The sequence below is a fragment of the Musca autumnalis genome, unplaced genomic scaffold, assembly GCF_047663935.1.
Source record: "Musca autumnalis isolate F117 unplaced genomic scaffold, ASM4766393v1 scaffold_4, whole genome shotgun sequence".
Taxonomy (NCBI): domain Eukaryota; kingdom Metazoa; phylum Arthropoda; class Insecta; order Diptera; family Muscidae; genus Musca; species Musca autumnalis.
In genome coordinates this window covers 67,052,518-67,062,323 of record NW_027411977.1, presented here as the reverse complement: position 1 = coordinate 67,062,323, position 9,806 = coordinate 67,052,518, and the positions used below count along the sequence as shown (strand labels likewise).

Genomic DNA, 9,806 nt, shown 5'->3' with positions numbered 1-9,806 from the left:
ACTTTTCAAGTACGTCTGCCAATGCGAAGACTGCACCTTCTCTATAAAGAGTGCGAACATTCCAGGTGCAGATTCGCAAATCATGGTCCTTAAAACGTTTCTGGGGTTCGTCAACTTTAGAGGGGGTTGTTTTTCTTTTCTTTCGTTTTTTTATAGTAGGATGTTTTTTCTAGGGGAGGGATACTAACCCGACGCCCAAACCCAAGTTTTTAACGTTCTTATGGGTGAACGCGGGGCACAAGTTAGCTCACTACCTTTAACGGGTGTTAAAGGCAGTTCCCCAGGTGACACCACGGGGAGGTCAGTGTCCACTTGAGATGAAAGAGGGACCAAGATAAATCCTGGGCTTTGCCTTTTTTAAGCCGGTCAAGACCGTTGCTTGGTATCATTCATCCCCTACGTAAACTAAATTTGCACAAAATATTACGAAGGCCACATTTTGGACCCAATCGGCAGATCCCTTCGAGAGCTATCTTGCGCTCCAACCACTACACACGGTGTCATAGGGTTTCTTTGCCGCTTTCAGGCTATTTTCTCAGGAAGTATGGACTTGGCCCTGATGAAGCTTATACCGTCTTATGGTGTGCAGTGTATACAAGTTGTTACAACAAAAATCAAAGCGGTTCGAAGGGTCCTAAACTGAACTTTTCCGAAATTTTGTGTGGGAGGTACCCGAAGGAGTAGACCGATTGACCGCATTTAAGTATGCTAGAAATTTCACGATGTGCAAAGTATGGACCTTCAAGAGTTATCGTGCGCACAAATGTTCCAAATATTTTCGAACTTTTGTGGGGGAGGTGCCGGAAGAAGTGGACCGATATAATCTATCTTCGAACCTAAGCTAAGTTTGGACAAAATATTACGAAAGCCACATTTTGGACCGAATCGGTTGATCCGTTCGAGAGTTATCGTGCGCTCCAGCCTGGCAGACAGACAGACGAACGGACATGGCTAAATCAACCCCAATTTGTCTGAAATACATTTCGTCCAAACATACTTGGGGTCTAAAACCATGCCCTCGTTAGCATAAATGCTGAGGGTATAAAAACAATAAACCATTGGAAAAAATAAAATTCAACAAAATTCTTAGTTATTGATTTATCAAAATAATTGCTAATGGAAACTATAAATTTTTTATCGACAATTGTGAATATGAACATTAAAAATAAATTAGATTTTGGCATTTTTTTTATCAAATGGCTACAATTATTTTTTCTGTTTAGACTGGCGGTATATCTCTATCGGCAAAGCCGTCTGATACTTTTTTACTTGTTTAGTTTAATATTTATTTTTTACTTCTAGGCATTCTATTTAAATTGAAGTGTGACGCTAAATTATTATTTTGTTATAAATTGGTCCATTCCGTTTTTCTTTAACTTTTTTCTTCTGCGATTTACAATTGTGTATGTACCTAGCGTCTGTTGTTGCTTTTGCGTTTGACATTTCTATACCTTTAAATCAGGTATCGGCACTAATACAAACGCATTGTTTGCGGTCTCACGCATACGACTCTCTCTCGCTCTCTCCACAAACAGAATGTGTGTTAATATATTGCTAAAATTAAAAATCATTGAAACAAGCGGCAGCAGAACCTCCTTCATTGACTTCTGAACGAAGACTGAGTGGTGGTTGTTATGCTGTTATTCTCATCAAGGGCACGTGTGCCCCTTTTTGCCGGATGCTGATTTAAATAACAGAAGCAACCACCATCATTTATAAATGTGTTTGTATGTATCTATCTTTTTGCGGCTTTTGGAATTGTATTTAACAAAAAATCAAAAAAATAAAAAAAAAATCTAAGTTAATATGAGGATTGCATTACACTGTGCAACATTTTTAAGGTGATCTTGTGCAAACAATTCGAACTGTGGATTTTTTGAAAGTACAGACCCAAACGACAAGAAGCCCTAGTTGGGTTTTGTTGGGTCAGATCCAGCTCGGATTTTATGGCCCCATCTAAACATGGTTAAATATTGAGTTTTTAATGAAATTCGGGGCTATATCTCTGAAACCAATGCGAATCTTCTTCTGACCTCTGAAGCAAATTTGTAGATAAGGACAAGAATAAAATATTTGGAGAAATGACGGACTCAAAAAACTACATTTATTGCCTCAAATTTCAAAATATATGCAAAAAATCCACAATTTGTATACATTTCGCATCGTTTCTCGAAAACTGTTAATTTTTTCTGAATATTTTCTTTTGGAAAATATTCCCTGGAATGTAATACACAACTCTTCAGAACATGTCATTGTTGTAAAATACCTCTATTCCGTTGTTTTCAGTACATTTCTCAGCGACGATTTCATGAAAATGTCAATAATGTAGTGAAATCCGAAAAGCGTGAATAAACTGTTGGTGTGAACTGTGTTTGAAATACGTGTTGTAAAAAATATGATGCAAAATAATGCTGAAACAACATGAAGTAAGCATTTTAGAGTTTCAGAATGTTCTAAAGAATTGTTGAGAACTTTATTTGGAAGATTTTTGCAAAAGGTTACTTGATTCAACTCCCAATAGTTTAGCCCATACAGACCAGAATTTCAGCAATTATGTAAAATTTTCTATATTTTATAGATTTTGATGCCCTAGATGGAGCTTTTCTTATGTGTTTTCTTCAAAAGATGAGTTCTACTAGCTTAGGGCTACAATATTGCTAAAGACAGCAAGGCCAAATTCCTATTCGTTTCTGAGATAAAGGCCTGATAAATGCAAAAAAGTGTAGATTTAGCCTGGTTTAGATGAGGCCATAAAATACGAACTGGATCTGACAGGACAAAACCCAACTAGGGTTTTTGTAGTCTAAATATGTACTTTCAAAAAATCCATACTAGAAGTTGTTTGCATTTTCAGTGTTGCATAGTGTTATCGAAATAATTTCTGATGAAAACTACAATTTTTTTTTTATCGCCGATTGTCAATATGAACATTATTTTTATCGGCAAAAAATCAATTAAAAATTAATCAGAGTTTTGAATTTTTTATCAAATGGTCACAATTTTTTTCTGTGTAGACTGAGGGTACATCTCTATCGGCAAAGCCGACTGATACTTTTATACTTGTTCAGTTTAACATTTATTTTTTATATCTTGACATTATTATATTGCATTTTCTTTCCAAATGATAAAGCGGTTCATAATCATCTATGTTATAGTTAATTGTTTTCAATACCGATTTGAAATTCTTCCTCAATTTATTGCAATCTGGAAAAATACAAGGTAGATAAAAATCTATTAAATTAAAATTAACATTTCGGGTCTTTGCACAGTGTCTGATTTTCCGAAAAACCTGGCCAAAACTCTAAAAATGAATAGATTTTAACCTAACCTTTGGTTCTTATGTTTTTCCGGCCGCTGATTACATTTTTGATATTATTTAACCCTCAGGCGGTCATTTAAGGGGTCTTTTTGGTTCCTCCTCCTATAAAATGTGATCTTATCGGATCAAAATATTCTACAAAATTGTTCGCCATCAATTTTTACTATGGGTCCTAGAATACACCAAAACTCTATACCTTACCTAAACTCCAGAAATATGCAAAATTATAAACACATTTTAGGGTTAAGGGCGTACTTCATGTGAGTTTTGGCAAAATTGTCATACAAAGCATCATTTTAGAAGAATGCCGTCAAAGACAAAAATTTTCTCTGCTAAATTTCACTATAAGTTACCAATGAAAAGAAATCTCTGTTTGCATTACATACCAAGAAAATATCGGTATGAATTTTGCCAAAAAACCAAGAAACTAAAATAGGGTTGCAAATTTCCACCATTTCTACAGTTTTGGAAATATTTGAGTTAATATCACTGTGTATAATGTCTTTGGTAACTATACTGACAAGAATGCGAGGAATATTTTTTTTTTTAAATTAACCCTCGTGCGAATCATAAAAGGGGTCCTTTTGGTCCCTTTTTCCACAAATCTTTAAAATCTCCTATAAAATGTGATCGGATCAGACCAAAATATTCTAGAAATTTGTTCGCCATAAAATTTTACTATAAGTCTTAGAATATACCAAAACACCAAATTATTCCCAAACGCCAGAAAGTGACCCTATCAGGCATGTCACAGAAACCAATTCCGATCGAAAGTGAAATTGATTTCGTATTTAGCTTCTTCAGAAACCGAAAAACGAAAATTTTTTTCGGAATGAAACCACTTTTGGTTTCTCAAGTGGAATTGCATTTTTTTTTGGAAATATGTCACTTTAAAACACTCCAAAAACACTTAAAAATAATAAAATTATTGTTTTATTAACAAAATCACATTTATTTTCATATTTTTTTTAATCATTTTAATTAAAAAATTGCCAACTTTTCATTATTTCTCAATCAACGAAACCACTTGTTAACGAAGTGTTGCCACATAATTTTTTCGTTAAAATCGATTTTTATACCCTCAGCCTTTAGGCTAAAGAGGGTATTTACACTTTGATACGACCAAAAATGTGCCTCATCGAAATAATGGTTTTAGACCCCAAGTATGTTTGTACGATATCCGTTTCAGACAATTTTGAGTAGATCTAGCAATGTCCGTCCGTCTGTCTGTCTGTCCGTTTGTCTGGCTGGCTGGTGCGCACGATAACTCCCGAACGGATCAATCGATTCGGTTCAAATTTTGGATATCGAAATATTTTGTCCAGATTCGATTTAAGTTCGAAGATGGGCCATATAGGTCCACTCCTTCAGGTACCTCCCCCACAAATGTTCAAAAATTGTCGCAAAACTTGTGCGCACGATAACTCTTGTAGGGAATAACCGATTTGGTCCGTACTTTGCGCGTCGTGTAATTTCTACCAAACTTAGATGAGGTTCCAATATGGACTCAATCCGTCCACTACTTCGGGTACCTCCCACACAAAATTTCGGAAAAGTTCAGTTTAGGACCTGGTCTCGAATCGCTTTGATTTTTGTTTACGCAAGTTGAATTCGCTGTCCTCTATACGACGCTGTAAGTTTCATTAGGGGCAAGTCCATACTTCCTGAGAAAATAGACTGAAAGTTACAAAAAAACCCTATAACACCGTGTGCAGTGGTTGGAGCACAAGATAACTCTGGAACGGATCTGCCGATTCGGTCCAAAATTTGGCTTTCGTAATATTTTGTCCAAACTTAGTTCAAGTTCAAAGATGGATTATATCGGTCCACTCCTTCCGGTACCTCCCCCACAAAAGTTCGAAAATGTTCGGAAAATTTGTGCGCACGATAACTCTTAAAGGGAGCAACCGATTTGGTCCATACTTTCCACATCGTGAAATTTCTACCAAACTTAGATGAGGTTCCAATATGGAGTCATCGGTCCACTCCTTAGGGTACCTCCCACACAACATTTGGGAAAAGTTCAGTTTAGGATCTGCTCTCGAATCGTTTTGATTTTTGTTGTAACAAATTGTATTCACGGCCCCCTATGCGACGGTACAAGTTTCATCAGGGGCAAAACCATACTTCCCGAGAAAATAGCCTGAAAGATGCAAAAAACCCTATGACATCGTATGAGGTGGTTGGAGTGCAAGATAACCCCCGAACGGATCTGCCCATTCTGTCCAAATTTTGGCTTTCGTAATATTTTAATATTTTGTCCAAACATAGTTTTAGTTTGAAGGTAAGCCATATCGGTCCACTCCTTCAGGTACCTCCCCCACAAAAGTTCAAAAATGTTCGGAAAAATTGTTCGTACGGTAACTCTTAAAGAGAGTGGCCGAATTGGTCTATACTTTACACATCCTAAGATATCTACCAGATATAGATCAAGTTCAAATATATACTATATTTGTCCACTCCATCCGGTAACTCCCACACAAAATTTCGGATAAGTTCACTTTAAGACCTGATATCGAATCACTTTGATTTTTGTTGAAGCAACTTGCATTCGCTGTCTCAATTATTACAGTAAAAACTTTTTGAGGGGCAAGTCCATACTTCTTCACAAAACAGCCCGAATGGCGTAAAAACCCCTATGGCACCCTGTGTAGTGGCTGGAGAGCTCGAATCGAATACTGCGTTCGCCCACACTTTGGATATCGTAATATTTCTTCGAATATTAGATAACCACATCTCGCAACGATGGCCAGGTGGTGCTTATAGGTCCACTCCTTGCGGTACCTCCCACACAAAGTTCGAAAATATTCGCTAAAATGGTATCTCATAAACCTAGCAACCGCTTGGGTCCAACCTTTGGATCTCTTAATATTTTGTCCAATAGTGCCCAAAATGTGGGCGCTATCGGTCCAATCCTTGGGGTACCAATGTTCAAAATTTTTGTGTGATTAAGGGTCTGTTCGAGAATCCTTTGGAAATTCTTACCAAAGGTTTTCCTAGTGCGATATTTACAGCGATATTATGTTTTTCTTAGGCAAGTATGGTACAAAAGCCCTATCTATAAATACCCCCCCAAATTTTTGAGCTTTAATTCAATCCATATTTTTGTCGGTTCATACGCCAAAAATTTGTCACCCCCCTAAATACAAAAGTTTTTTTTTGAGAAAAAAGTGTTTCAATCCACACAGGCTGAGAGAATATCTCTGTCGGCAAAGCCGACTGATACTTTTTTACTTGTTTTCTTCGAACAAACATTAATCGTTTGCAAAAACTAAACAGTCTGGCATTACGAATGACAACTTAAAGGGAAGATAAAAAAGAAAACATAACAAAAAATAACTCAAACAAGGAGTTTCGTACAAAATGTAAGTATTTTTAAATATGTATGTTATTTTGATGTATTAATTAATGTTTAATAATTTAGGGTCAAACACAGAAATTCGGCACAAGAAAAAATCTATAGATTTTATGCTCACACTGCACTGGGCTAGGACAAGGGGTCCGAAGTATCTCTTAAATTCCTTCGGCGTATTTTTCCGTATTGTGTTCATTACTTTTCGCCTCCATTACAGAAACAATAGAAACTCCCGGCATTTTGTAAAAGTTAACTTTCTTTTCGCACAAAAAACTTCCTTTTAATAGAATATTTTTTCACAATTTAAACTTCTATAGGGTTTTCTAATCATATGGTATTTGTTTTGATCCTTTTTCGTCTAACGTTACCATATTTATGCTAAATAATGACAATTCCGAAATGCACCAAATCGATCGGAATCTGAAGAAGCTAAAACAAAAACGATCGAAATGAAATTGCGGAATTGAAACCATTCCGATCGGAATCTGTGACATGCCTGTATACTATATTCTAACATTCTGAATGAAAGAAAATCTGTACATACCTGCAAGACAAAGTATGACATAAAAACAAAAAGGTGCAAATATGTGCAGGATGTTTCGATGGAAATTGGTAAAAAACCCTTCCATTTTTATGAAATGATAAATTACACGGCCCAGCTCGATCTTACTCACAACTTTTTTCATAATTTATTGTGAAAATTGATCTTGAACAAAATTAACAAGTACGGAAATCAAATATTAAAGAACGCACAATTTATTGGCGACACTGAACATCTTAAATACGTTTCACATACCTTTCATTACAATTACAAAAAGAAAATATTTAATAACCGTTGTTTATTTTGCATATTATCATAGACTTATAAACAACTTAAATATTTTTTAAATATTTTTCCAAATAGGGTCACTTAAACAAGAAATGTACATATTTTTTCATAACTACACGCACTGTGATCCTATAAACAATATCTGACCCTTTTTAGTGTAAATTGATAATTTTTTTTTTTCGATTTTTGGCCAGGTTTTTTGGAAAATCGGACACTGTGCTTTGCAAGACTGTAAAATTTAAAACATTTATACATTTTCGTTTAAACTTTGAATGGACTTAGGAAATGTATCTCTTGTTACTTGAAGCAAAATAATAGTCTGATTAAGTACTACTTACCAACTGTAAACCCACAAACTTCTATTTTTCGTAAATTGCGAGGGAAATTTTCATGTTGTATCAAATTTTGTAGTCTATTGGGATCATCTGTGTTAACTCGCAATTGTAACTCTAACTTAGGATTCAATGAAAACATATTGAACCAAAATCCAAGTATGGGATCGGAGTTTAGAAAACTAAGTATTTTGAGACTGGTGACACTGGAAACCACGGCTCGCAACGATGGCCAGGCTGATGTTGCATGTAGTACTACAAGTTCCCGCAATAATGGCAGCTCTTGCAAAATACGAATAACATAAAATCCTTCATCAGGCAAAGTAATTTGTAGCGACAGCATTTTTAGATTTTTTAAATTATGTAGGATATTCATAGTCAAATTTTTTGCATGAAATGTGCCCAAATTTAGATTCTCTAGTGCTGAATTCTTCACAAATGGTGAACGAAACTGATTCAAATCAAAGCTTCCAATATTCAATGTTTTTATACGAGAAGATATATGTAATTCTTTAAATTCTTTAACTCGAAAGTATGTTTTAATGGCGACAAATTCAATTAGTTTCGGATTTAAATTTTCGTGCAGGAATTGTTGTATATGCTCCAGCAAGATACCAACGCAATCGATAAGATGAAGTGTGGTAATATTTGGTTGCAAAATAACGCTTGGCTCTTCAGAGAAATCAGTGCTTCTTAGAGTCAATTGATGGAGTTGTGTTAAGCTTTCAAATACACTGACCATTTCATTGCAATAATGGTCTATGTCTAAAATGTTCAAATTGCGAAAACTATTTAACATTGGAACCAATGAAGTCGAACCTTTTAATGAAAATGGCGCTTTGGTAATTATTTTCAATTGTTTTAAATGTAGAGGTGATTGCTGGAATAGTAATGCATTATCATCCGAATCTAATATTATTTGAGCATTTATCTTTACTATTTCCAAAGGAAGTTTTGTCACAATTTCCCGAAAATCTTCAAATTGTATAAATTTGTAAAAAGTATATACACTCAACACAATTTTTTTTAACTTTACCAAACGTAACAGTTCCTTAACTATAGCTCGTGTTATACAGCCATTTGATTCTTCAGTCTCAATTATAACAGCATGAAGTTGTAGCTCTTCTAGATTCGGCATATTATTGACTACTTTAACTATATCATCAACGGTAATGCGACGACAGTATATTTTAAATTTGACAAGATTTTTAAAGAATTCCATTCGTGGAGAAGTATTTTCAAATAACTCTGAAAAATTCCGATCATTCAGCTTAACTCGAACTAAAAAGTCATAAACATTGTTGCCGTAAAATTGAAGAAACTCCTCAAGATCTCTTGAGTTTCGAAGCAAAATGCGATCTGTATCCGTGTCATTCGAAACAATAAAGTCTTCTTCGAATTGTATAACCTTCAATTTCTTATATTTTACTGGGGATACGAATTGCAAGAAAATGCTTCGTTGATTTTCATCGACCTGTGCTAGTCTTAGTTGATCGCCAATGTTTAGAAATGTATAAATATGAATCATCACATCGCAATTGAATGTTATTTTATTGAAACTACTTGATGAAGTCATTGCGTCTTCGTTTACGACTATTGCATCGACCAGCTTCGTCGAACTTCTAAATAACACTGGGGTGTTGTTTTTCTCAATAAATAAGCGAGGGGACTGCGGCTAATATTGCTATGCTTTGTAATTCTGGCACAGGGGTTCCGCTCGTGAAAAAAAATCGAAAAATGTATGACGACCAATTTGATTGTGATTGAAATAAATATTCTCTAAACACATCAAATTACACTGTGCAACATTTTTGAGCCAATCGCGTGCAAACAACTTCTTTCCAGAATTTTATGAAAGTAGAGGACCAATAGGCAAAAACCATATTTGGGTTTTGTTTTCTTAGATCGGGTTCGGTTTTTATGGCCTCATCTAAACATGATTAAAAATCGAATTTTTAAAACAAATCGGGG

The 9,806-nt window shown here is 35.1% G+C and overlaps 1 protein-coding gene across 4 annotated transcripts; it reads right to left on the bottom strand.

Moving 5' to 3' along the window:
* Positions 1-3,052: 3,052 nt before the first annotated feature.
* On the bottom strand, positions 3,053-9,449 carry LOC141401549 (uncharacterized). Of its 4 annotated transcripts, none has more exons than XM_073981849.1 (3): positions 8,872-9,449; positions 7,842-8,265; positions 3,053-3,204 (listed from the first exon to the last, which is right to left on the bottom strand). In XM_073981849.1, exons 1-3 carry the CDS (start codon positions 9,409-9,411, stop codon positions 3,077-3,079), a joined length of 1,092 nt encoding a protein of 363 aa, XP_073837950.1. In that variant the 5' UTR covers positions 9,412-9,449; the 3' UTR covers positions 3,053-3,076. The 4 variants fall into 4 exon arrangements, 3 of the variants coding, with proteins under 3 accessions (XP_073837950.1, XP_073837952.1, XP_073837951.1); XM_073981851.1 differs by having other exon boundaries at positions 7,842-8,117; positions 9,399-9,449; XM_073981850.1 differs by having other exon boundaries at positions 7,842-8,654; positions 9,399-9,435.
* Between the last annotated feature and the right edge of the window lie 357 nt (positions 9,450-9,806).

Excerpts from the sequence above, each read along its gene's own strand:
- LOC141401549 (XM_073981849.1), bottom strand. The coding sequence starts at position 9,411 with ATGACTTCATCAAGTAGTTTCAATAAAATAACATTCAATTGCGATGTG. Across the intron at positions 8,266-8,871 it reads TTAAGGAACTGTTACGTTTG|AATTCAGCACTAGAGAATCT; the intron begins GTAAAGTTAAAA and ends CCATTTGTGAAG. Across the intron at positions 3,205-7,841 it reads AGTTTGTGGGTTTACAGTTG|ATTGCAATAAATTGAGGAAG; the intron begins GTAAGTAGTACT and ends GTATTTTTCCAG.